At 42.0% G+C, this 26,256-nt stretch overlaps 1 protein-coding gene and 1 long non-coding RNA gene across 13 annotated transcripts in view; both read left to right on the forward strand.

Moving 5' to 3' along the window:
• The window catches only part of KCNMA1 (potassium calcium-activated channel subfamily M alpha 1), an 838,033-nt gene that overhangs the window by 458,564 nt on the left and 353,213 nt on the right, over window positions 1-26,256 (forward strand). For all 12 annotated transcript variants that reach the window (XM_063727600.1, XM_054522410.2, XM_054522412.2 and 9 more), the window contains exon 3: window positions 1,068-1,129. In XM_063727600.1, the coding sequence (XP_063583670.1) occupies window positions 1,068-1,129 (62 nt within the window). The remainder of the gene's footprint in view (window positions 1-1,067; window positions 1,130-26,256) is intronic.
• Window positions 1,141-20,997, forward strand: LOC134762053 (uncharacterized). Its single transcript, XR_010141551.1, has 2 exons — window positions 1,141-2,537; window positions 2,643-20,997. It is a non-coding gene; the product is annotated as an uncharacterized LOC134762053 (long non-coding RNA).

Below are 26,256 nucleotides of genomic sequence, written 5' to 3' on the forward strand. Positions count from 1 at the left end.
GCTTAATTGTTGGCTGAAAGCATCTTCTTTATTTCTGACTATCCTTTATTTGCATTAATAGTCTCCTCTGTGAAAGATTAAAGAAAGTAGAATGTGTACTGAGGACAGAAGTGTCAGTGGCAGCCTAATCTGCTACATATTCATTCGATGGACCTTAGCATGACAGGTATCCACTGAAGGAGATGCCAAAACTGTCTTCCATCCATGGAGATTAATTTTGAGTGAAGAGTGTAAAGTAGGACAAAGATTGTCACATAACTGGCCTAATGGATTGCCTAATTGACTTCCTGAACCGAAGCTACTTTCCTATATATTTCAGAAGTGTTATAATCTTGTAGATCATACATGCAGTGAATATATCTTTATGTATGTCCACACATACACACATGGACATTTGTATGAGCAAATTTATGATCTTCAAATTGGTATCTCTTGTGTAGTGACAGAAAGTAGATCAGTGTGGTCTGGGGCTCAGAAATGGGAAAGGGGATTGATTTAACAGGCATGAGGGATCTCACTGGGACAATGAAAATGTTCTGAAACTGGATTACAGTGATGGTTGTTGCATAACTTAGTAGATTTACTTAAGTCATTGACGAATTGTACTTTTTAAATGGATGAATATTGTGGTATGTAAATTATGCCTCAATGAAGCTGTTAAAGTTGATATTCCTCTATTGGAGTTCCTGCAGATCCTAGACTACATATAATATTAAAAATTGTATCACCCTAAATTTTCACCTGCTTTTTTCCCACTGAAGTTTATCAACTTCAATTGCAGAGAAGCTGGACTTCGAGATAACAGGGTCAGATAAAAACCCTTTTATGCCCTGAGACATAAAAGGCTACCCTGACCCCTATTGGCAAGGAGCGAGGTTGCTGCCCATTGCTATATGAGGAGCCAACCCTGAGGCCGTAATGGGGGGCTGGGGATGAGGGTGAGATTTCCAAGCAGGTCCCCAAGAGCAATGGGCACCATATTTCAAAGCTGCTTCAGTATGTGTCAAAAAACCCAAACATCCTGAGGTCCAACTCTTAAGTGATGGCATTCTCCTCTTCTTTTGCAGGTTGTCTTAGTCTTTGCTCTCAGCATCGGTGCACTTGTAATATACTTCATAGATTCGTCAAAGTGAGTATTCAAATACACTTTCTTGCCCTCGTTTCATAAACAATCATGAGTCTTTACGTTGATCCATTTATTTACCTTGACACCAACATTTGCAAGACCTTCTGAGTGCAGAAGATTTTGGAGGAAGCTAGGGCTGTACTGTACTGACTTTCTAAATGGGAAAGAAAGTTCTCAGAAGGAAGGCTACTTTGAGTCCGCTGGTATAGGAGGGTGAGGTATATGAGGTCAAGTCTTCTTGCTGGGTATTACTTATTTTTAAAGAGCTGTTTCCTGATGATGTATTTGCACTGAAGATGTCAAGTAGTTAAGATGACTTGATGGGAATTTGCAACTTCTGGGAGGGTGACAGTTTCCCACAGATGAGGGTCTGAGCCATTCTTGCTATGGTTGTAGGATCCTTTTCTCAATTGGGTTTCCAATGCTTTGGTCTTACTGGAGGTCAGATTAGAAAGCATGGTGCTATCCTTTCACCTGCCAATCGGGTATTCAGCTGAAGCATTGCACGCTGGTGCTTCTTGACTTGTGAAGGTAAGGAGATGGATGGAGGAGTTCATCATGACCTCCAGAGGTGGAGGCCCTGGCCATTTGAGGACTTCTAGAGTGGACACTCATGCAGACTCCTTGGGTGCCAGCTGAATGGACTGGTGCTCCAGAGTGAGCCTGAGTGACAGATGATAAAGACCCTGCAGAAGGATGAAGAGGGCACAGACTAGAACTGCAACGTTGCAGCCAGTTCTGCCCTGATTCCTGCAGGTGCCAACACTGAGGAAATAATTTGTTCCAACTATACTATTGCAATCATGAAGTTGACGGCATCTGGGAAACAAGCTGGAGTCTAACTCATTTTCTGTTGTGGAGTGAACTTGGCAACTCTGGTGACAATGGCCTTGAGCTTGTTGCCCTTATTGTCCACTGTGTGAGTGTTTTGAACTTTGAACTCTATCCCTGGCATGGTTGGTTACTAGACTTTGATACTAAGAAACCTGCTTGGTGTGCCTGTTGGCTCAGACTCTGGTGTGCCTGAATGCTGAGCTTAGTGCTCCTTTCCTGTGGCTTGGGATGGTGGTAATTTCATGCACAGCTAAACTCAGAATTTCTCAGAGCCATCTGGTCACCGGCCAAGGATTTTGTGCATTTGGGTGGAGAAGCCAAAATGTCAGTCAAGGAAAACAAAAAAAAATCTCCTTTAATAACCTGTCTCTGGAAGTCAGCCAAGTCTAAGCCTATCAGAGGTCCTTCAGTCCACCCCACATGCGAGGCTGGGCTGCCCTCACCCATCTCAGATGGAGAGTCCTTTAAACGCTGTCAGGAGACAAGATTCCACATGCTCCCTCCATCAGCTCTCCCGATCCAAGAAAGAGAAGAACTTGTTTAAGTTTGGAAGACTCCCATTGGCATGTCATTGAAGGTAAGCCCCCTTTTAAATATTTACTCTTAATGATTCTGGACCCTATTTGTATTGAACTGAAGATCCTCTAAAGCCCCTGGTCTGATTTCTCCAATCTCTCTCCAGGGGTGTTCTCACATGTCGAGGGGTGCAGACCCTGCCAACTTCCATGCTGAGACTCAGGAAAGAGGTTTGGGCTTGAAGCTTGTGTGTCCCAGAGAAAGAAAACCCTAATGTGGAGGTGAGTGTGTTGATGGGTTAGAAGTCCAGATGCCTCAGCCAGCTCCTTCCTTCCCTTTTCGTTTTTTTGTTTTTGTTTTTGTTTTTTTTACCTTTTGTCCCTCTGTATTTCTCAGAAATAAAATGCTCTTTAGATGGATTTGGATTGTGTCTTTTTTTACAGTCTACTATGAGGCAGTCTTTTGTTCTGTAGATCCTGGTGTTCTCTGTTTCCATGTAAGAAGATGAAAAGGAATGAAATTCCCCAATGCATACCCTCTTCCGCTAATGTCCTACACCATCTCAATGTCCTTTGGCTTTAATTGTGATCCTTCTAAGCCTTGGGGAAGACAGCACTGGGAGTCCTCTCTGATTCTGGTTTCTTTTATGAACTTGCAAATAGTCTATCCCAAGGATGGAACTTCAGTCCTGTCCTCACCTTTTCCTGGCAAAAATGCCCATAAGGTTAGAAACAAGGCTATTCCCATTCTGCCTGAGGACTGTCGTAGCCTCATCCCAGCTTTAGCCTTTCTTCTCTGTTGCTAAACCGTGTGATTTGGCATAGCAAGGCTTTGTTTATAAGAAGACCTTCTGGTTATTTATATAGAAACTTTTCATTTTCATGACTTCATTTTGTTCTGAGAGCATATCCGAAGATTCTGTCCGGTGGCAGGCCCAATCAGTGGATTCAGCACAACGGAGTTTTCCATCTTCCTTGGGAAAGATGGCAAGCAAGCTCAGCTTTAGTTTGGGAGAGAATTAGTGTAGAATCTCTAAAGCCATCTCTATGGTAAGTCCATAGATTTCCAGGAATAAAACACAGTGAAACCTATTAAAAAATTATAATCGAGCTTAGTGAATGAGAAAAAAAATGAAGTTCTATCCACATATAAGATGCAAATGGAAAGAAAGTGAGAAAGTAGAATATACGTTCTTAAAATCCATGTCTTTCATTCAAAACTGTTACCAGTTTTACACATTCGTGGTTTGGCTGGCCATCTGGGTATTTTGGAAAGACAGCTTTAAACTTCTCGTGGAAGTCATACTAAATCATCACCCTGGAAAAAAAGCACCCAGAATTCTCCAGATGAATTGTAGCTAGTATTTACACCCTTCAAATAAATAAATCAGGGGACAGTCTATAGGCTTTCCCCCAAGTGAATCTAAACCAACAGACATGGGTGAAATGGCTTGTCTCTGTGAATTTTAGCCAGAGCTGCCCCTCCCCTCCAGAATGCTGAGGACTATCCTGTAGCACAAGTTTGAGATTCCAGGCTCTCTGTACCCAGCCCTTTGAAAAGTGTGAGGAATGCCGATTAATGTATAAAACAGGCTCCCGAGGTCTGCTGGACCAGCTATGTCTCGAGGCAGGCCAGCTCCAGTTGTGCAAGTGGACAAGCAGGCCAGGTAGTTATTTTACTTCTGTCCATTAGCAATACAGCTCAGAGAAAGGTCATCATTGGTGGTTTATGATCTTTTTAACCTTTTAAAGCTCTTTTTACTATCCAGAGGTGATGGATAAGTCACTTCCAAAGACAGCTGCACACCTTTCATTTTTGGCCATTAGGCAAAGACAAATCCCAGCATAGGGCGTTTTCTTTGGGTCTGATCTTAATGATCCTAGGGTGATTGTGAGGGAAGACTCATTTGTGTAGCTGCAAGTGATTACTATCTAGCTAAGACAGATTGTCCTCAGAGCTCCTGGAATTGAAAACCAAAGATAATTACATTAAACCTTATTAAAATTATGCTTTATCATTCCAGCAGTAGACTCTCTAGAAACACCCAAGCAGAGGAAGATGCCTCTGGACCAAGTCTTTGGTTTGACATCACGTCAGTGCCTTTACAAGCATAGACAAGCATTGAGCCCTCCACACACCATCTCCCCAAAGATCTCCAATTAGCCACATGAAGTGGATTGTGTACAAAAAGCTCCCTTTCTTTTGCATTCTTTTTAAAAGGACTCCTGCCCGATTTATGTCACACGTCACTTTAGCTCCTAATTCTGATGTCTCCCGACACCAACGCCAACCCTGTCCTCCCACATATTCTGATCCTTGTGAAGCAAAGATTTTTTAGAAATTGTACAACCAAGTCAAGAGTGCCTGCAGATGCCCTGTGGGTGCTAATGTCACCATTGCTGCTTCCGTTCTTGTCTATTTCCTCCCTTTGACACAATAACAGCAATTCTTATCTAACAGATAAGGAAAAAAAACAAAGACCCACCAGTGTCAGCATGAGAGCGAGATTCATGGATTGCATAATGCAGCAGTCCCTGTTGCTTTCAGAATTTCAAGAGAAAGTTGGAAGAGACAGAGGCCCAGAGCTCTGGGTATTTGCATTTTCACCAGGGGCATTCTGGGAAAGGATGACTCACATGTGTGAAGATATTTATTCCTTTGATTCATGTTTAAACGCTGCTACTTCTTATGCTACGGTTACGTGGATTATGAATATTTAATGCAGCGTGTACTGAAAATGAAGGTCAAGTCCTGCTCACTGGTGACTTCAATGCAGGCTCCTGTCTCTGAAAGGGAAGCTACCTGCTGTTCGCAGAGTAAAGCTGAAAGGTTATACGTTGTTAAATTTTTCCTTAATGACTTTATCTGCTCCAAAATGGCTGGCACACAATGGGGGCACTTGCTGATTTTGCCAGTCTTTGCTCTTGGCTTCTGGTATCAGCACTGCTGTTCTGGGGATATGGACGTTAGGAAGAAGGAAATGGCAGCACAAATTTTGTAGAGCATCTCACCCAAGGGCACAATTGCCAAGGCAACAGTGGGGTTACGATTGGAAAATGGCCTCTCCCCAGTCTTTTAAAATGTTACTTTTGCATCCACTCACCCATTTATTCATTTTGTATTCATTTATTAGTTTGTAACATCTTCAAATGTGATAATGCTGAATATTTTCCAGGCAGTAAAATTGCTTATGGTTAAGGAAAACTATCTTTAAGATTGTGATAGAAGTTGACCAGATTGTTTTCATAGTCTCTGAAAATAAAACTGGCACCATTGATGTATTGGGGATGTACTGGGGATGTCCAGAGTTAGCAGAACTGGTTAGTCGCCCAGTAGTTTCTCCCTCCCCGGTCTTCACATAGCCTGGCCTCTCATCCCTTGGCCTAGAAATTCTCTTTCAAAAGGGAAGAGAGGGCAAGTCGTTGGAGGGAACTAACATTCACTGATTATGTACTGTCTGTGAGCTACAGAGCTAGGCACTTTACCAAAAATAGCACATGCAGCCTCATTGAATTCCCCTAACAACTTCTTAGGATAGGTATTACTATTCCCACTTTACAGATGAGGAGGCTGAAGCTGCAGGCATAGCCCAAGCTACGTAGCTAGTAAGCAGTAGAGCCAGGATTAGATTCCAGCATGGCTCATTCTAAAGCCGTCTCTCTTTTAGTGTCGAGAAGTAAATTTCCAGATTGTGGAAGTAACTGACGGGGTTTAATGAGATGTTGCAAGAGTGGGAAGTTGCATCACCTCATCCTGCCAATGCACTGGTCTTGTTTTCTCTTTTGTTCTCCCTTTCTCCATTTCTCACCCTGAGAACCAAGTGTGCAGTTGTGGGTATGTGGGAGGCTCCTATCATAGGCCTTCCATGTAAGACACTGCCCTGGGTCAGGTGTTGTCTGATGTCTGTTTGGGCCTTGATTCAGTCCTTCCTAATAATGGCTTAATGAGACCAGCTTCTCTGTTATCTCAGTGGAGTGGCAGCATTTTGCAATGGGATAGGATCAAATGAACAAAAAACAAGGAGAGCTGATTGTTCCTCATTAGCTTCCACCACCTAGGGGTGTGTTTCCAAGTAGAAAGACTCTTTGGCCTTCCTATCCTTACCTAATCTGTCCCTGTGACTTGGCATACTGAAATAGATATGAGAAATGCTGTTTCCCCATGAGATACATTCTTTTATCTCTTTTAGAGAGTTACAGAATTAGTTGATTTGTTATAGTTTTGCATTATGTTACACAATGTTTATATGCCTAGAGAGTTGGTATTATCAAACTAATGGACTTCAGAAAAATTTGGCCCCAAAGAATGGAGCCACATAGGATGGAGGTCTTTGAAATGACATAAAGTATCTGGCTTCCTTCTCCAGCCTTGTTCAAACTGACTAGGCACAGGTGTAGACCCACTGCCTCTCCTGTGCTCGGCCCCAAGACAGGCACCTGGGAGAGCTGTGAGGACAGCACAGATCCCATCCCATTCATGACAGTGCATTTTAAACTGTAAAGGACTATGTATACCAGCTTTCACTATCCCCTTTAGTGTACCCCATCCTGCAGCGTGATGAGATGGGCAGCCTGTGACATAGAAAAGGAAGCTCACCAGCATACTCTGTAACCAGTTCGTTTATGGAACACAGCCTTTCTAGGTAGTGTTTTGGAAAATTAGCTCCAGCTCTCTGCCTTCGTGCCCTTTTTGAGAAGTCACGGCATGCATTTAACCTTTGTTGAAGAAGTCAACACAAATCACTGTGTGTGCAAAGCACCTCCCTGTTTTTTTTTTTTCCTTTTAAAATACTCCCCCCAATTTTCTCCATCCCTCACTGACATTTTTATTGCCAGGCTTTGGTTTGGAAAATTATGGGTAGGGAAAGTTCAAGGGCAGGATGTTCAGAACGGCACTGCACATCTGTGAAGGGAACACAACAGGAGAGCCAGCAGCTGTTGAAAGAATGGAATGTCAGATGGTAGAGGAGCCGAGCCCACTCGGGGATGGTGGAAGAGAAGACTTCTTCAGGGCAAAGAGGCTGTAAATAACTCCAATGGGAAGTCCTTGTCCCCCTTCAGAATGTACCCTTTAATAGCAACACTTGGTGCTCTGATATGAGAGTAACTCTAACTCAGCCTTCCTAGCTCATCTGACCTTCCATATTGCCATTTGTTCATGAATCGAGTGAAAGCCTGGTAGAGAAGACAGGTGGAGATTATGCCAAGTAACAGAGTCAACTTGTATATATGTCATTGTCTCCATATAGGTAGATTTTGGGGACAGGATCTGTTCTTTGGTTGTCAAACAGATTGGTTTTATTTATGTCAAACTTCAGAGCATTAGCACCCTTCCTCCTTCTCCCTTCCACGTTGGTGAGGAAATCTTGTCTTTCTTGCTTATTTCTCATTGCACAAGTGGTACCTAGGCATCATAGGCAATGGCATCTAGAAGCATTAAGGGAACTGCTTATCTTTGGCATTTCATTGGGGAAATCAGGGACTATACTAGTTAAGGGCGGGAGGACTGAGCTGAACCTTTCAGGTCTGCCACAAAAGACAACTGTAGAATATAGTATTAGAGTCAAAGAGGCATTGGATCCCAAATGGTGACATTGTTCTCTGAGCATCAGCATCCTTTCCTGAGGAATGAGGATGAGGGACCTCCTCAAGGTCATCCGACCAGCCAGGGGCAGAGCTGGAGCTGGAAGATAGAGCTCTTCTCTCCCAGTCCTTTTCTACTTGATCTCCTGGGTTCTTTCTACTAAATACAAAAATGAACAAAGACATGATAACCTACTCATTGAATAGCAAAGTATATATTGTCTTTTTATGCCAATTCTGGACTTCTAGGCCCTTATCATGGGGGAACCTTTAGGGCCATGGGAAAGAACAAAGATAATCCCAGGTGGAAAAGATCAAATCCAGCCAGGTGGCTGCGTGGGATTAGTTTATTTCATCCTCACTGGTAAGATGCCTTGAATTCCTTGATTTTATGACCCTCCTACTAATCTCTCTCTCTCCCTCCCCACTGTCTCCCTCTCTTTTTTGTACTATTTCGGCGTGGAGTTGGGGATGGGTAGAGTTAAGAGTTCAGCTCCACTGTGGAAGGGTAACACAGGGCTGAACACATTGAAGAGCTGAACACATTGTTTTGGCCTGTTTGGAATTCGTTATGCATAACTTTTGAGGACATTTTGCCCAATTGCTCATTTGTTTCCCCTGTGGAAACACTATCTGATAACTATGTCTATACATCCCTATCTACTTTGCCTTCCAAAATTAGGATGAATTATTTCTTCCCTTCTCACCACTCTCCAGAACTTAAAAAGAATGCTTTGGACAATCTGGCACTCTCTTAGCCCTCTCTTATTCTTTTTAAAAGAATAATTGTTTCAGGGCAAATGAGGAAATGCATTCCCTTTCAGACCCACTAGCCCACTAGTTACTTCTGTCCTCTACAACAAGCCTGAGTTTATACCGCAAGGGGGCTGCATCTCCTCCCTGTCATATGGCACTGGGCCTTTCCCTATAGTCACAGGCTGACATGCATTCAGAGATGGCTGAGAGATCAGGATAGGAGCCAGCTGGAGCGAAATGTTATAGCTCAGAACAGTTTAATCCAAACACAAGTGCAGTGCTTGTGCCTAACACAACTGTGGCAGGGGTGGGGTGTGGTGTGTGGAGTGGTGGCAGCTTTTACAGCTTTATCATGGGGTTCATGGGCTGGAGGAGAAGTGAACTCTTCCTTGTCTTTTACCCCTTGTCTTTTGACCTGACAGCCTGACACATGTAGCTTTGGGGAGACTCTAGTTGGTGATGAGTCATTTGTGGCTTAAAAATAGAACTCTCAAAGCAACAATGCCCTTGGGACTTTTTGATGCATATGTCTTTGTTCATAGAGTTTGGGAGAAAAGAGAGAGAGGGAGAGAAAGACTCTGTGTGTGTGTGTGTGTGTGTGTGTGTGTGTGTGTGTGTAGGAAACAATTATGTCCTGCCTAAAAATTCAGTGGAGAAGCAGAGCATGGGGGAATTGGCAACCAGGCTCGTCACAGTAGCAGAGATGAGGCTGAGAGCTGTCTGTGTACCTATGGCCTTAAAGGTACCAATCAGATAATAGCTCTCCACTGAGTACAAACTGTATATAAGGCATTTTGCTAGGTACTGGGGAATTTTGAGTACTTATGTATAATGCTAGATCTTTTCCTTTAAGATATTTAAATTATACATATTTTTACAAGGGGCAGGAAGTCCAGCCATATATAAAGGAAAAATAAGATAACAAAACAAGAACAAGTAAGGCATCACTAAGCAATATATCAATGACTAATATGAGCATTGCACACAGTAAGTGCTGAAGGTTGAGGAGTTGAAAAGATAGCTGGATGCTATAACATATTTTGGCTCTAAGGGAGATTTTGAGTTGAATAGACAGAAAACTCAGTCTGCCCTCAATTCTAGGAGTCCACAAGAGAAGACTCTCATTATGGCCTGTACTTGGGCTTTGTGATTTTCAGTTTATGCTAAGTCAAGCAAAACCTTGCCTTGAAATCAGCCACTGAGATTAGGGATTGAGAATGCTTCAGGGACGGCATAAAATAATCAGAGAAGCGGACTCTATCCAGTGGCAGTAATACCTGTTGTCCAGTGATAGGTGATTAAAACTTTTGGAAATTTTTATTTGGAAATTTCCAGAAGCATCTGAATGGCAGCCACTGTATCTTTTTGAAACTGAGGTCAGTGTGTGATGTACTTTACAGGGGTCTTGTTACGAACTTGCCACATACAGAGCATCACAGGGGCATGATGGGGAGGAGAGTCGGCAGTAAAATGAGCTTGTACTGCTCGCAAACAGGCCACAGTGTGGACATGGATGTTGGTCTGAAGACCAGCATTTGCCTCCAGCTCCATGCTGTGATTTCCATGGACTCTAGGTACGTTGGCCTTGTTGAGCCAATTCTTCCATAAGAATATTAAATATTATATTTTGTGGCTGCATTGGTATAAGAATGAATATAATCCAGGCTGGATTTATTATTGTTGTTATTATTACTATTATTTTTAGAGACATGGTCTCACTCTATCACCCAGGCTGAAGTGTACTGACATGATCATAGCTCACGGTAACCTTGACCTCTTTGCTCAAGTGATCCTTCAGTCTCAGTCTCCTGAGTAGTTGAGATTACAGGAATGCACCACCATGGCTGGCTAATTTTTTTTTTTCTTTTAGACAGGGTCTCACTCTGTTGCCCAGACTGGAGTGCAGTGGTGCAATCATGGCTCACAACAACCTCTGCCTCCAGGGCTCAAGTAATCTTCCTGCTTCAGCTTTCAGAGTAGCTGGGACTACAGGTGGGCACCATCATGCCCAGCTAATTAAAAAAAAATTATTGTAGAGATGGGGGGTCTCACTGTGTTGCCCAGACTGGTTTTAAGCTCCTGTGCTCAAGCAATCCTCCCACCTCAGCCTCTCAAAGTGTTGGCATTGCAGGCGTGAGCCACTGTGCCCAGCCTGGATTCATTATTATTATTCGTCATTTATTATTATTATATTTATTTTCTTCTGATTTTAAAGAAGTTAAAATTTAGACTTTTTGTGTCCCAAAGTACAGTGGCCTCAGGCACTGTTCCCGCACTGCCTGCTGGAGAAATTGACTTTATTTCTCCCTTTCCGACAGCCCCATCTTTCTGGAAATTTTCACAGATAAAAAAACATGCTCAGAGACAGATGCCTTATACTACACCCCTTCAATGTGGTCTAATTGTTTCAAATGAGAAAATTAAAATAAGCATTTTATTTTAAGCCCTGTCTGATAACTTGGCTTTGGGAAATAGGAATTTCAGCAACCCAGCATTCAAAACAATGGATACAACAAAAATTTTAAGACAGCTTAATAGTCTTGCTTTTCTCCCGAGTTTTGGAAAAACATGTGCCTTTTCCATTCTTTTATCTGACAATGAGTCTTACTGATTTAAGAGATCTGTTCGCTGAGAGTGCAACAGTACAAAATAACATTTTTTTATCCGAAGTTTGCAAATTCAGCTGGACAGGGAAGGGCAGACGTTGGAAATGAGTGAGGCGGATCTGGTGAGGACTGCGATGAGAGCTGAAGCCTCACCTAAAGTGGCTTCCAAGGTCCAGCTCATTGTTCCTATGCAGAAGTGCAGGCTCTTGTGGCCAGATCTTCCTGTGTTTCAAAGAGGAGAGAGAATACTGGATTTTATGTTGAATCTCCAATTTTAAAATATTGGCCTCAAATCCAAAACTCTTAAAGTACTTGCAGGCCAAGCAAAACACCTCTGCAGGCCAGATTTGGGCCTCCTGTTTTCAGCCTCTATTCTAAACTGTCTCTCTTTCTGGCCTTGAATTGGCTGTGCTCCCTGAGTGCCAGGAAACATTCTTAACCCTTGCTCCTCCATCTCCCAAAAAGGACCCCTTCTGTCTCTAAGATGGGAAGCCTTTGGTCTCAGGGTGCCCCGGGTTGTTTGCCATCTAACACATTTTCAAACACTGCTTAAATTTCCATTTTTCTCGAGGCAAATACTGTATGCCACACCAATAAATCATCTACAACTTACTGTAAGCCCCAGAGCTACATATCACTAACTCTACATCATCTCTGAAAATAACGTCGTTAGAACCTCATAAACATACACTCTGTTTGTTTAAGAACTGCAAGAGCTTTTAAAACATGGTTGCTAAGTCACAGGGCATATTTTCCAGGACATAAATGGAAGTGAACATATGCCCCTTAAATTGTCAGATTCTTTTTTTATAAGAAGAGAGGCCCAAATCTGTCTGTTCTGCCAGGATATTAACGTGACTAGAAGAGTTGATTATACTAAGTGTATAAGTGTTAGTAATTATTGGAAACTATCCTCTGACTTACTTAGCTAAATGGGCACGTTGTATGAAACTTGATTTAGTTTCTAACATATGTGGGTATAAGGTACAGGTTGACATGGATAAATCCTGGCTTTAGTTTTCATGAACCCTAAAGTTCACAATTTGCTGAACATTGTATTTAATATTTACTGATGAAATTCTTATGGTATCGTCCCTTCCAAAACAAAATCGGAGGCATACCTAGACTTTTCTCCTGAGACATGGTCCCAAATCTAGGCTACAACTTCATCACTGACCCTTTTTCATGGAAATTTGGCAGTTAGTGATAGTAGTATCTGAGCTTACAGCTCAGATATTTTCAAAGTAGGAAATAGATGGCCCCATTAATATCAACTGCCATTTCAGTAGAGCTGCCTCATTAGTCTCTTTTCCCCGTGGAAGATACTCACACCACCTTTTACCTGTCAGGACACTCTCAGTAAGAAACAGTAGGTAGGGCTCCAGGACCTCTGATGTTGGAATCTGCTGGAAGGCAGTTGTCCTTAACAAGGATACCTATCTCATGTTGCTCATCACACCCATCCAGAGACCTGCCATCTTGTAATTTGAGAGCTGGCATTTCCATACACCCCCTACTCTCACTCCATGCCAGAAAACGCAGAAAATGAACCCATGGCCCAGTTTGAGATACAATTGATCTTGAGGCCCTAGAGAGAACTGCAGGGACAGTGTGCAGAGAAGGTGAAAATAACGTGGATGCTATTAGATGACTGTACCTAGCATGTGCTTTTCCTCTAGCAGTGGGAGGAAGTGGCAGAGGAGTGCATTAAGGAGTTTGCCCTCTTCATAATAGCATGAATAGAAATAATAAGACAAGGCCTTTAAAGAACAGCATTAATAATTGAAAGGTGCTCCAGGCAGCCGTGTGGTCTTCCAGTGCCTTTGAGTACAATTTGTTATCAGGTATGAGGTGAGGCTGAAGAGTAGACAAGGAGGGTGCATTTGGCGGCTGTGTCTGTGTGCATGCATGTGCTTATGCTTGGAGGAAGTATGAATGAGTAAGATTTGGCAGCTACAGCAAGTAAAATTATAGAAGGCAATGTATGTATATTACCATGTAGACTAGTGGTGGTTCTTTTGTAGGTCAAACACCCATTTGGGAATTGGATGAAAGCTGCAAAAATTTTGCCTGCCAGGTACCCTAAAGTTGGTCCATGAAACCCAAACTAAGGATTTCTGTTCTCTTAAGATGGATTCATCTGCTCATTCACTCCTGTTTCTTCTGCCATGAAGATCACGTGACTGACAGAGGGCCCTTCAAACCTGAAGGTTAAGCAGAGGTTGACTAGGAACTTTTCCCTGCATGACATACAAAACATGTCTAAGTGAAAGTCTCTGCAGTGTTTTCCCTTCTTGATCAAGTGTCCCTTAACCTGCAATGCATTCAAAATCTCAACAATGACAGGTGATGCTAAGGAAACTCTGGGAGGGAGGCCCTAGGCTTCCTACCTCTTCCTCCAATAACAGACAACACTAAAAGGGGTAGGTAAGACAAGATGCATCTATTAGGCCAAGCCTAAGAGCTCTTTGATTTGCTTCTCTTATGTATTGTGGGTTAGCACTTGTTTGTAGAGGACAAATTCCTCTTTAGGCAGTGATTCCAGGATGCAAACAATCTCCAGCCAAAATCATTCCACCTGAGGCCCACTGCTGTTGCACCAGGAACTAGGGACCACTGGGGACCCAAACAGATGCAAAAGCTGCCACTTCTGTACAAGGCTGTATTTCTCACCCTCCATTGGAGAGGAAGAGGTGAGTGTAGAGAGTTGCCAGGGATCTCTATGGGCTCATCCAATCAGTCTTCAGACCAGTTTGACAGAAAACAGAAGAGGAGCTTCAGCACAAGGAGGCCTCATCTCATCTGAATTCCCAGCTTCCTTCAAATTTCTTCCTGGCCTCACCTGCCTCCAAGCCAGCCGACTGTGACAGTTTAATTGGTGCAGGGAAGACGAGGCAGTGGGGAGGCAGGCAGGGGTGCCTGGCATTCTGGAAGGAGACTCTCCTGAGATGAGTGAGGGGAACCGTAATAGACAGGCCTGAGAGCGCTGCCTTCAGGTAGAAGGTCACAGAGCTTTGCTTGAAAAGAGTGAGCTGAAGAGGAAACATTGCCAACTCCCTCCTCTTTGAGCCCACTGGGCCAGAATTGTATATTCGTATTTGTCATCTGTGCCCTTTCCACTCTGGGGCAAAGAGGTCTGCTGGGCAGCTCTGGCGGGGAATGAAAATGGGTAGGAATGTAGCTGGGCATGGTGGCTTACATGAGGTAAGAGGATCACTTGAGCCCAGGAGTTCAAGACCAGCCTGGGCAATGTAGTGAGGCCCTGGAAAATTTTTTAAAGATTAGTTGGTCATGGTGGTATGTGCCTATAGTCTCAGCTACTCAAGAGACTGAGGTAGGAGCATGGCTTCAGCACAGGAGTTTGAGGCAGAAGTGAGCCCTGATTGCACCACTGTGTTCCAGCCTGAGTGACAAAGTGAGACCCTGTCTTTAAAAAAACAATTTTGGAAAAAGAAAGTAGGGAGAAAGGAGCCTAGTGGTGAACACCAGGGTTTGGAATCAGACCAGACCTTCTTGGCTTACTTGGCTCTACTACTTTGTAGCTGTCTTGGGCAAGCCAGTTAACCTTTCCAAGCTATGAAGTCTTTCCTTTGTCACATGGGGTGAAAGTGGTGATGAGAGATGTCATAGTGGATAATACCTACCTGATAGTAGTGTGTGGAAACAATTAGACACTGCATGGAAAGGCTCTTAGTACAGTGCCCAGCTTTGACATGACCAAAAAAAGTATTAGATATTATTGGTATTGTTCTTTTTGAGGTCTGTTTTGAAACTTTTAATCAGGTCTTGAGAGAGATGAGATATAAACACAGTGAAGTTAAGAAACAAAATAAGATGTTTTGTAAGGCAGTAAAGAGATCAATTATCAGAATAATGGACGAGACCTGTGCTTCTGAAAACTGCAATCTCAACTCATTCATGGTGTGTGAAAGGAAAAACAAGCATTTAAAAAAGATGACATAGCTGGGCATGGTGGCTTGTACCTATAATCCCAGCTACTCAGGAGGCTGAGTCAAGAGTATGGCTTGAGGCCAAGAGTTTGAGATCAGCCTGGGAAACAGAGTGGGACCTTGTCTCTAAAAGTACATACATAAATCAATAAAACACGAGATTGATCAGCCTAAGATGGAAATATAGCTAGAGAAGTTCAATTTGATTTTATGAAACTTTTGTTTCCATTACATATATAGATCTATGTACTGTATAAATGTGTGTATATTGTATAAACATATGTATACTGTATAAATATACTGATTTGTGATGTAAACTCTGTTTCTTACTGTGGAATTTGCTAAAAAGCATTTGAGAAACACTAGGTTTTAGTGTAGAAGCCAGCATACTCGCTGGTTGCAGTAATCCAGGGAACTTTAAGGGAGGACGGCAGGCTAGAGTTGGGTCCCAAGGCATGGGTAGAATTTGGATGCTGCAGAAGAGGGGCATGGGGTGAGCAGTCCCCAAGACCATCCTCCCTCTGACATCAACTGCAGGTTGGGCACGTTCCCCAAGTCACCTTCAGGTCCGATAATGCATAGGACTGCAGAGCTCACTGAAGACTATTATACTCATGGTTACAGTTTATTACAGGGAAAAGATACAGATTAAAATCAACCAAAGGACAAAGTACATAGGCCAGAGTCTGGGAAAGATCCAAATACGGTGCTTTCATTATCTCCTCCATGTGGAGTCATGGATCATGTTACCTCCCAGCATCATGTTACCTCCTTGCATGTGTGACTACGTGCAAGGAGTACATGCAAGGAGTACTGTAAATCAAGAAAGCTCACACGGGCCTTGGAGTTCAAAGTTTTTACTGGGACTGGATCATGTAAACTTGAATGACTGCCCTCATGGCCAGCCTCAGTCCCCTGCTCCCCTGCAGGTGGATGGCTACCATGTAACCCAAAGCCTCCACCATAAATCACGTTGTTAGACTTTCTGACATTGTCAGCCCCTACCCAAAATAACACTGTTACAATCTGGCCAGCCCAAGACCCCAGGAAAAGACATTTTATCAGGCATGACACTCCAAGGGCTTAGAGATTGCCTCCCAGAAGCTGAGGGCAAGGCCAGGCCTCTCTTTGGGCAAAGTTAATGTCTACAAAAATAGTCAGTGAAGGGACTTTGTTGGCTGGAGGAGAGGCCTCTCTTGAGGAAGGCTGGAAGTGGGTCCTTTGTTCACTTGCATGAATAGCAGAGGAGAGGAAAATGCTACTCCATGAACTGGGTGCTTCTGGATTCTACTAATATCAACAAAATCCCTGTTGAAAACGATGCAATTTATTCCTTCCCTTGGCTCCTCTGCATACCCGGGCTGAATAACCTGTTAGCCAGTAAGGGGAAAATGAGGCACAGGAAAGAGGAAAGGGGTCAGCCTGGATGTATGCTTGCCATGTGGGTGAGTGACCTTGGGCATAATGGACCTTTGGTTAGATCCCATTTGCTGCCACCTCCAGGTGACCAGGACTTTTCCTGTGCCTTGTTTCTTTGCAGACCTGATGAATGGTCCTCTGCGTGCCCTTGACAACTTTAGTAAGGAGAATATCTGTCTCCCTGCTCCAATTTAACTTCCTTTCTGTAAAACTTGATGAGGTCAAAGCCAGAAAGCACTGAAACTTCAAGCTGGGGATCAAAAGCATGTCATCCAGCCATGCTGCCCCCTTGCAACCTGGCAAATGAGACAACCTCCAGCCAGGGACAGTTTATAATTGTGCAATCAAATTAACTTGGATTTCAGCCTAATGAAGTCTTTAATGCCCTGAATAAGGCCAAGCCCCAATATTTAGAGAAGCAGACTGGACCCCAGGAAAGAAAAGAACAGGCTTCAGTTAATGCCTGCTAGTATTAATTATGCTTGCAAAGTAAATCTTTTCCAAAATTCATCTTCTCGAAGGAGGCAACATGTTAGCACCCAGTTCTGCTAAGGGGTTTTCCTGCTGTGGCTCATAAAGAGAACAGTGGAAAGAACATTTTATTGGAAATCTCTACTGAACTCTGCGTTCTGGGCCACATTTCTTAACTTCACAGGATCTTAGCTTTCTCAATTGAACAGGAAGAAATTTCCTCCTCTCTTAGAAGTATTTTATTGTAGCTAAAAATCAATACTCTGAAGGCAGGTAGGCTTGGTTGCAAATCCCAACTCTGTCATTTGTTAGCTATGTGACCCTGAGTGAGAAATTAACCTCTCTGAGGCTTAGTTCCCTTAACTGTAAGTATGGTTAATGATATTCTTGGTCGTTAGTATGGAGAATAGTGAATGAGATACTGTGCATCAAGCACTTAATACAGCACATAGGACCTGCTGGCATTTATTAAATCTAACGATGATGATGGCATAAATGTAAAATAATTTTCAGTATGGATTACGTGTCACTAATTTGGTATTAGTAGTCTTTATTTTCATTAAGCCAATGATTTAGCTCTTGTTTAGAAAATTGCTGATGATTATGTAATTAACTCAATAAATATTTATTGAATGCCTATTATGTGCCTGACACTATTTTAAGCCCTAAGCACTTACATTCCAGTATCAGAAAGAGACAGACCGTAAACAAGTTGACAAGTAAATAAGATAAATTCAGTTGATGCCATGTGCTGGAAAGAAAACAAAACTGGTAATGGAAAAACAGGGTTTCTTAAATGTTTTGTGCTGAGGACTTCTTTGGCAGTCTGGTGAAGACTATGACCCCTTTCTCAGAAAAATATTATTTATAAAGGCATAATATAAAAACATTGGATTATAAGAAAACAGATTATATTAAAATCAGTTATCAGATTATAAAAAACAAATTATGATAAAGTCTGCTTGCTTCTTGATTAGGGCATTTTTATGAAGATCCAGCAATAATTCTAATATACCACCATCATTTTAAAGTAGGATTAATATAAGTAATACTTTGAGATACCTGTAACAATTGTAATCTTATATGTAAATATCTGAGATTTCTGTTGCTAAAAAATTACAAGTATCATTAATACTATTCTAATTTATTGTAGAACACACCTGATTCTGTCACTGTTCGGGGCACCACTTGTAACCTGCCATGATCCCTGGTGGAGTGAACAAAGGGGGCTAACTGGGGAATAAAAGTCAAAGACAAGAGAGTATATTTGGAAAAAGGGGTTGGGGGCTCCTTGCCTCTAGTGGACAAGGGCCCTGAGCTGTTTCAGTCCTCCGAATTTATTAGGCAAAAGAGATAAAGAGAAAGGGGCAGGTGGTTGTCGGCCAGCAGTTTGAGTCACAGCAGGCTTGCAAGACTGCATTCTTCACACAATAGGCACTAGATTTCCCAGTAGATAACTTTAAGGAGCCCAGTGCTATGGCCCTCAGCAAACCTCTTGGAGGCATGCGCAGTCCTGAGTTTGCTCACATTCTGCATTCATGATAAACAATTTGCTGTTTGATCATATAGCCTCCAGTGGAATGCTGAGTTGGTCACATCCCATGGGCCTTTGGCTCCCTACAATTTATTGCTTATATTCATAATTAAAGGAAATGCCAAATTTGAATTAGAGGTTAATAAAAATAAAGATGTAATTTTTGTGGTCCAAATCATGGACTCCCTGAGTACTGCCCAAGGATACAATTTATTGCCTATATTCATAATTAAAGGAAATGCCAAATTTGAATTAGAGGTTAATAAAAATAAAGATGTAATTTTTGTGGTCCAAATCATGGACTCCCTGAGTACTGCCCAAGGACCTCTTGGAAGTATATGGCCCCAAGTGAAGAATCCTTGGGATAGAGAATGACTTGTATTGGGCATTAGGCTATTACTTTAGAAAGAGTAATAATGCAATTTCCACTTTTAAACAGTCATTCTGGACATATAGATCAGTGCAATAGAATTGAGGGTCACATCCAGTTTTTTATAGTCAACTAATTTTTGAGAATAATACCAAGACCATTTAATGAGGAAAGAATAATCTTTCCAATTAATGATGCTGTCCAGTGCGGGCAACATAGTGAGACTGTCTCTACAAATTTTTTTTTTAAACATTAGCCAGATATGGTGGCACATGCTTGTGAACCCAGTTACTTGAGAGGCTGAGATGAGAGGATCACTTGAGCCTGGGAGGTGGAGGCTGCAGTGAGTTGTGATTGTGCCACTGCACTCCAGTCTGGGTGACAGAGTGAGACCCTGTCTCAAAAAAAAAAAAAAAATGATGCTGGGATAACTAGATAGGCACATGCAAAAGAATAAAATTGGACTCTTCACATCAGTTAACTCCAAATAGATCAAAGATCTACATGTGAGAGCAAAAACTTTTAAACTTTTAGGAGAGAAGACAGGGTAGACCTTTGTGACATTGGATTTAGCCATGAATTCTTAAATATGATACCAAACACACAAGCAACAAAAGAAAAAGTAGATAAATTGGACCTCATCAAAATTAAAAACATTTGTGTTTCAATGGAAGGACATTACAAAGAAAGTGAAATGACAGCCCAATTTAAAAGTGGTCAAAGTTTATGAATATATCTCTCTCTAAAGAAGATATACAAATAGTCAAGAAGCACATGAAAAGATGTTCAACACCTTAGTCATCAGAGAAATGCAAATCAAAACCACAGTGAGATACCGCTTTACACCCATTTGGATGGCTATACTTGAAAAGACAGATCGTAACAAGTGTTGGCAAGGATATGGGCAAATTGCAACCCTTGTGGCTGCTGGTGGGGATGGTGTAGAATGGTGCTGTAGCTTTGGAAAACAGCCTGGCAATTTATGAAAAACTGAAAGACAGAGCTACCATGACATGTCCATTCCACTCCTAGGTATTTACCCAACAGAAATGAAAATACATGTCCACACAAAACTTGCACTTGAATGTTCATAACAGTGAAACAATCTAAATGCCCACCAACAGATGACTGCATTAACAAAATGTGATGTACCTACGTAGTGGAATATCATTTGGCTATAAAAAGGCATGGAGAACTGAAACATGCCACAACATATATGTACCTTGAAAGCATTATGCTAAGTGGAAGAAACTAGTCACAAAAGATCACACAGTGTATGACTTCACTTGTGTAAAATGTCAAGAATAGGCAAATGTATAGAGTCAGGGAATAGATTACTGACTGCTTGCTTGTGGGGAGATTGGGGGTTGATAGCTGAAGGCTACAGGGCTTCTTTTTGAGGTGATGAAAGTGTTCTAAAATTGATTGTCCCATTGAATTTTAAACCTCAGATGGGTGAATTGTATGGTGTAGAAACTAGAACTCAATAAAGCCATTAACAAATAATGACTGTGATGTGGAGAATAGAGTTCAGGGAAAGATAAAAGCAAGGAAAATATTTGGGAGACAGTTTTCTTAGGTCTCAACTGAGAGGATGCTGCCTTGGGAGAGGTTGGAGGCAGTTGGGGTGTGAGCATATGCTGGAGGCATCACAGACAGAACAGCTGTTTAGTTGAAAATGGAGAGGAATCAAGAGTGACTCTTAGGTTGTTGACCTTAATAACAGGTATTTTCCTCCTAGAAAAGCTGAGCTTCAGTTACAATCTGCAGAAATGCTGGGAGGATTCGTGGCAAACCTAAAAAAAAAAACACTAGAAGCTTATTGGAGAGTTGGTTTGCAAAGTGTCACTATCAATTTCATTGTACCTTTTAGCAGGGAAAAATATTCATCATACATGCACACAAATTTACACACAGCTTCACATCTTGCAAAGCAACAATATAAAACTCACACACTTTAGAAAGCCAAGGCAGGGGAGAAAGAATGAACCCCCTGCCTTGTGACTTCTCATGCTGATACTCAATTTGTTCAGTGGAAACGGATCAGTGAGTAGAGCAAGTAGGAAAGAATCTCTTCAAGAACTTATGTATCTTTGACATGTCCGTCACGCATAATTTTCTCCTAGTCACATGTACAAATGATAAAGGAGAGGAAAATGTCATTTCAGGGCCTTGAGTATCATAGGATTTTGATAATGTTAGCAAAATAATGGGTAAAATAACTGATTTCTCAATTAGAGCCCAAGCTAAGTAACTTGTCAGCCCAGGTGTGTTAAAATCTGAGTTACTCCAGGTCCTTCTCTAGAGACAGTGTGGCTTCAGTAATGAGCAAGCTCTGGAAATTAAAGAAGTAATCAGATGTTGATTGAGGTTATCTGCTTCACTTCAAGCAGAAGCAAATCAAGTGGACTTCCCTTGAAGACAGAAATTTCTCTGTTGATAGAGCTAAGGGTGTTTCATGATGCTGAATTCTTTGTGGCTCCTTTTCACATAAAAGTAGGAAGCCATTTTCCCTGGAGTGGAATGGAGGATGACTTCCCAGTAATATGAGCTTTGAGCCAAAGAAGCAGGAACTGGGAGGCTCTCAGTTACACTTGAGAAAGAATTATTTCTCTCAATATTGTTCTTCTTTTCCTCCAGAGCCCCAGTGTGAGCCTGGGTGCAAGCTCTGATAAATTAATTGACGGAGGGTTGATTTCTAACCCCAACTTCACCGGCAAACTTTAGCTATATAATTCCACACTGGACAGACTGACAGGGCTCATTTTCCTCATCCACAAAGAATGCAGTGCAATAGAGAACTTGTGAAATATCTTCTAACTTTACCACTCTTTGGTTTTCTTAATCCTGGCAAAATTCACAGAGCATAAAAGTAACTATTAGCCATTTTAATGTGTACGATTCAGTGGTGATTTCGTACCTTCACAATGGTATGCAACCATCACTTCTGTTTAGTCAAGACACCCAAAAGGAAACCCCATACTCATCAAAGAGTCACTCCCCATTCCTCTGTCCTCCTAGGCCCTGACAACCACTGATCTGCTTTCTGTCTCTATGGATTTACCTCTTCTAGATGTTTAATCTAAATGGAATCATATATTTGTGACCTTTGTGTCTGGTTTCCTTCATTGACATAACGCTTTCAAGGTTCATCCATGTTGTAGCATGTATCAGTACTTAATTCCCTTTGATGGCTGAATAATATTCCATTGTATGGCTGCCACACATTTTGTTTATCCATTCATTTGTCAATGAACACGTAGATTGTTTCTACCTTTTGGCTATTGTGAATAATGCTCCAATAAACATTTGTGCACAAGTATCTGTTTGAATTCATGTTTTCAATTCTTATATGCATAGGAGTGGAATTGCAGGGTCATTTAGGAATTCAATGTTTTGCTTTTTGATGAATCACTAAACTATTTTCCACAATGGCTGTACCATTTTACATTTCCACCAACAACATGTGGGGGTTGCAATTTGTCCACCTCCTTGCCAACTAATTTTGTTTTTGTTTGTTTGCTTTGTGTGTGTGTGTACATATATATATAGCAACTACTCCCTTGGTTCGTCTCAGGGAGTATGCTCCACCTACAGTGGCAGCTTCAGGGATGGCCAGCAGCACAATGTGGGAAGAGCACAGGCTTTGGACTCAGACCGAGGTGGGGTTCAAATCCAGATCTCCCTCTTCCCAGGAAGGTAGCCTTGGGCAGGTGATAATCTCTGCAAATCTTGGTCTCTCCATCCATACAACAGCAATAATATACTGGGGTGAAGAGATGAGTGAAGCTCCTAGCACATGCCTGGCAGACAGTAGGCTGAACAAATGCTCTTCCTTCTCAATTACGGATAGAAACAGAGAGAAAGAGATGGATTTTAAACAATCTGCTTTTAAATTATTCTTACTACTTTTTTTTTTTGGTATTGGACCTCATTATAGAAAGTTTTTTTTTTGTTTTTGCCATGGGCTTCTCTGCAAAATCATGCCTGATTAAATTAGTACTAAAATTGTAATATGTTTATTCTCTAGACCAGTTCATGGGGTTAAGGGAGATGGATCTGCATGGTAAATTGGGAAGATTTACTGAGCTAACCATTGAACTAGATATTCCCAGGTGGATGACCCACCTTTGTTTGCTTTTCCATCATGTCCATATTTCAGGGTGGACTTGAAGTAGTCATTGTTCCTCAAGTTCCTTCAAGAACATGGCCTTCTTATTCATCCTAGAAGACAAAAACCTCTTGGCCACAAACTGCTTTGTTAGCTTTGTACACTGTGTTACTTGTGATGGAAGCACACATTCCCTATGTAAAACTTCAGCCACATCTTCCAAATAGTACTCACTAACAAGTCCCAGTGATGTCATATTCATGCTGAATTATTCTTTTCTTGGTCCCAAGCAAAGTAGGTTTTCACATAGTGAGTGCTGAGGATACCTCCCCTTAGGGTTGGTGCCCATGGTAGTGAGGGCTTTGGACCAATGCCACATGACTACAGGTGGCCCAAGCTGGAATTTCTGATCACTGAATGTGGTGAATAATGAGGGAGGGAAAGAGCAAAGCAGTAGCAGGGAGAGTGTTTACACTCAGTGACCCTGTTAGCTCAGAGCATGGTAGGCCAAGAGGACGCTTGGGCAGGCTCATAATTTTATGTGCCTTCAGATTGATATTTGTCACATAAGTATTCAATATTTATTTAGCAGAGAAACTAAGCTTTGTGTTGGGGAAGGGGAGGAGGAAGAAAACTGTTGTAGAGGTGCCTCAGGGACCCTGGCAAGCCTCTTTACCAGTTCGGAGACTCTTTGTTTATCTCTGATCTTGTCCTTATGGGAGCTTTACCTCCTCACACATGGCTTTTTACAGTGCTCTTCTCGATCATGTATAGTGAGTGCTCACCCTGAAAATCTCATTTTTCCATCTTGTTACTTTTCCAGTGATCTCCTGGGGACTTTATAGACTGGCTACCAGGAAACCAAGTGGTTGGCTTACCCCCTAATTCATCACTGGCTGAGAGTTTTCTAAAAAATATTTTAAGTTAGGCTGGGCGTGGTGGCTCACGCCTGTAATCCCAGCACTTTGGGAGGCCGAGGCAGGTGGATCACCTGAGGTCAGGAGTTCGAGACCAGCCTGGCCAACATGGTGAAACCCCGTCTCTAAGAAAAATATAAAAATTAGCCAGGCGTGGTGGCACGTGCCTGTAATCCCAGCTACTCAGGAGGCTGAAGCAGGAGAATCACTTGAACCCTGGAGGTGGAGGTTCCAGCGAGCCGAGATTGCGCCACTGCACTCCAGCCCGGGCGACAAGAACAAAACTCTGTCTCAAAAAAAAAAAAAAATAATTAAATTAAATGCTTGCTTTTTGGCAGGCGCTGTGGCCTTTGTAAGTATCACCTCATTTAATCCTCATAACATCTTACAGGGTAGGTAGCAGTATTACCCCCTTTTTACAGATGAGAAGACCAAGGCACAGAGAGGCTAAAGTATCTTGCTTAAAGTGACGGCTGGGAAGTGGCAGAAGTACTCCCAAATGGCTAATAAAAATTAGCCATTTTATGTGAACAATTCAGTTCAAATGGAGCATTTTATCCCAGAACTTTACCATTAATGCCTGCATTTGGCTTGGGCAAAATAGCATAACACTTCTTTCCAAAAAAGTCAGGATTTCAGACCCCTGATAATGACAGAGAAATGAAAGCAGTTTGAGGACAGTTTTATCTTAAAGCATCATATGTGCTAAATCTGGTGATTTATTTCTGAGTTAAGATTGGTATAATAATGAAATACTAATGAAGTACTAATATCCATAATATAAATATTTCTGGGAACTGGTGGGAGCTACCCATCTACAAAGGTGGTTCTGTTTTATTTTGTTCCCGGGAAGTATAGCATTGATGTCATAATTTGCATCTGGCAGTACCTTCTGAGTCACTGGTTGATGCCAAAACATGAGAATGATGGAGCCCTGAAATTCATTAGCTTCTTCTGGGGCTTGGTGAACCTCAAAACCAGAACCTGGGTTTAATCAGACATTCAGTAAGAAAAGTGATCAATTGCTTTTCCTATCTGTAACTAATTGTATTTTTAAAAAAGCAGGGAACTTAATGGGGAAACATTTTCCCTCTTCTGTTTTTCTCCATGAGTCTCAAATTGCTAGATATTCTGTTTCCAGGGTGTTGATGTCAGTGGAAATGGCATGCACAGAATCATTATCTACTATGCCACAAACTCCATGCTATGGTCTGGCAAAGAAAAGACTGCCCCAGGCAAAGGGGAAGTCAGCTTATATAAAAAAGCAATAAGCTTTTGCTCCCTAAGAAGGAGGATTCTGGCATTTAAGATGAGCTAAAAGTACAAAAAGAACATATTTTGTAATGAAGGAGGCACACCTCCCTCAAAGAGCCCTACAACTACTCTTCTGGATTTTGGCTATTAGTAAAATAGAGACTGAAAAATCTCCCGTTGTGCACTCGGGAGTATGTGGCTGTCCCGGTAGCCCCCTCCTCTTTTACCTGAAGCCCCTCAGAGCAGTTATGATTGATAGCACTTCTCTTCTGAAAGCATCAAGTCCTGGGCTGGGCAAAGGAAAGATGAATGACTCCCATGGCTCTGTTGTAGATTACTTAGTGCCAGTTGTCAGTTCTTTTCTCCCTGGGAAGGGTTTGAAATGAGATTGTTTTCGACAGGCTATCCATGATAAATGATTTTCCGAGTAAGAAATTGCTTTCAGTGCTGAACTTCACCAAATCACTCTGACAAATGTTTGTGGCTGCAAGGGGCCTTCTCGTGGCTGTCTCATGCTTGAGGGGTGGGAGGCTGGGATCTCAAACCAGGATGGCTCAAATAGGACGTCTCCCAGTGAAGACAGAAAGAGACAGGAATGTCGTCTCGTTAATGTGCATTTGGTCAGCTCCTTTCAACTGCTACTAAAAATCAACAAGTGATGCCCAAAATATTCCAGATCCAAGAAAAATAGGTAGGCTAAAGGGATGTATACATCTCTTAGTTCTGATTATTACATTGTTTTCATGTTGGTTGTAAATAGAACAGCAATATGTACCTACAGCAAGGGCAAGAACCCTCCCGGCAATGTTC

Source organism: Pongo abelii, chromosome 8 (genome assembly GCF_028885655.2).
Source record: "Pongo abelii isolate AG06213 chromosome 8, NHGRI_mPonAbe1-v2.0_pri, whole genome shotgun sequence".
Classification (NCBI taxonomy): Eukaryota; Metazoa; Chordata; class Mammalia; order Primates; family Hominidae; genus Pongo; species Pongo abelii.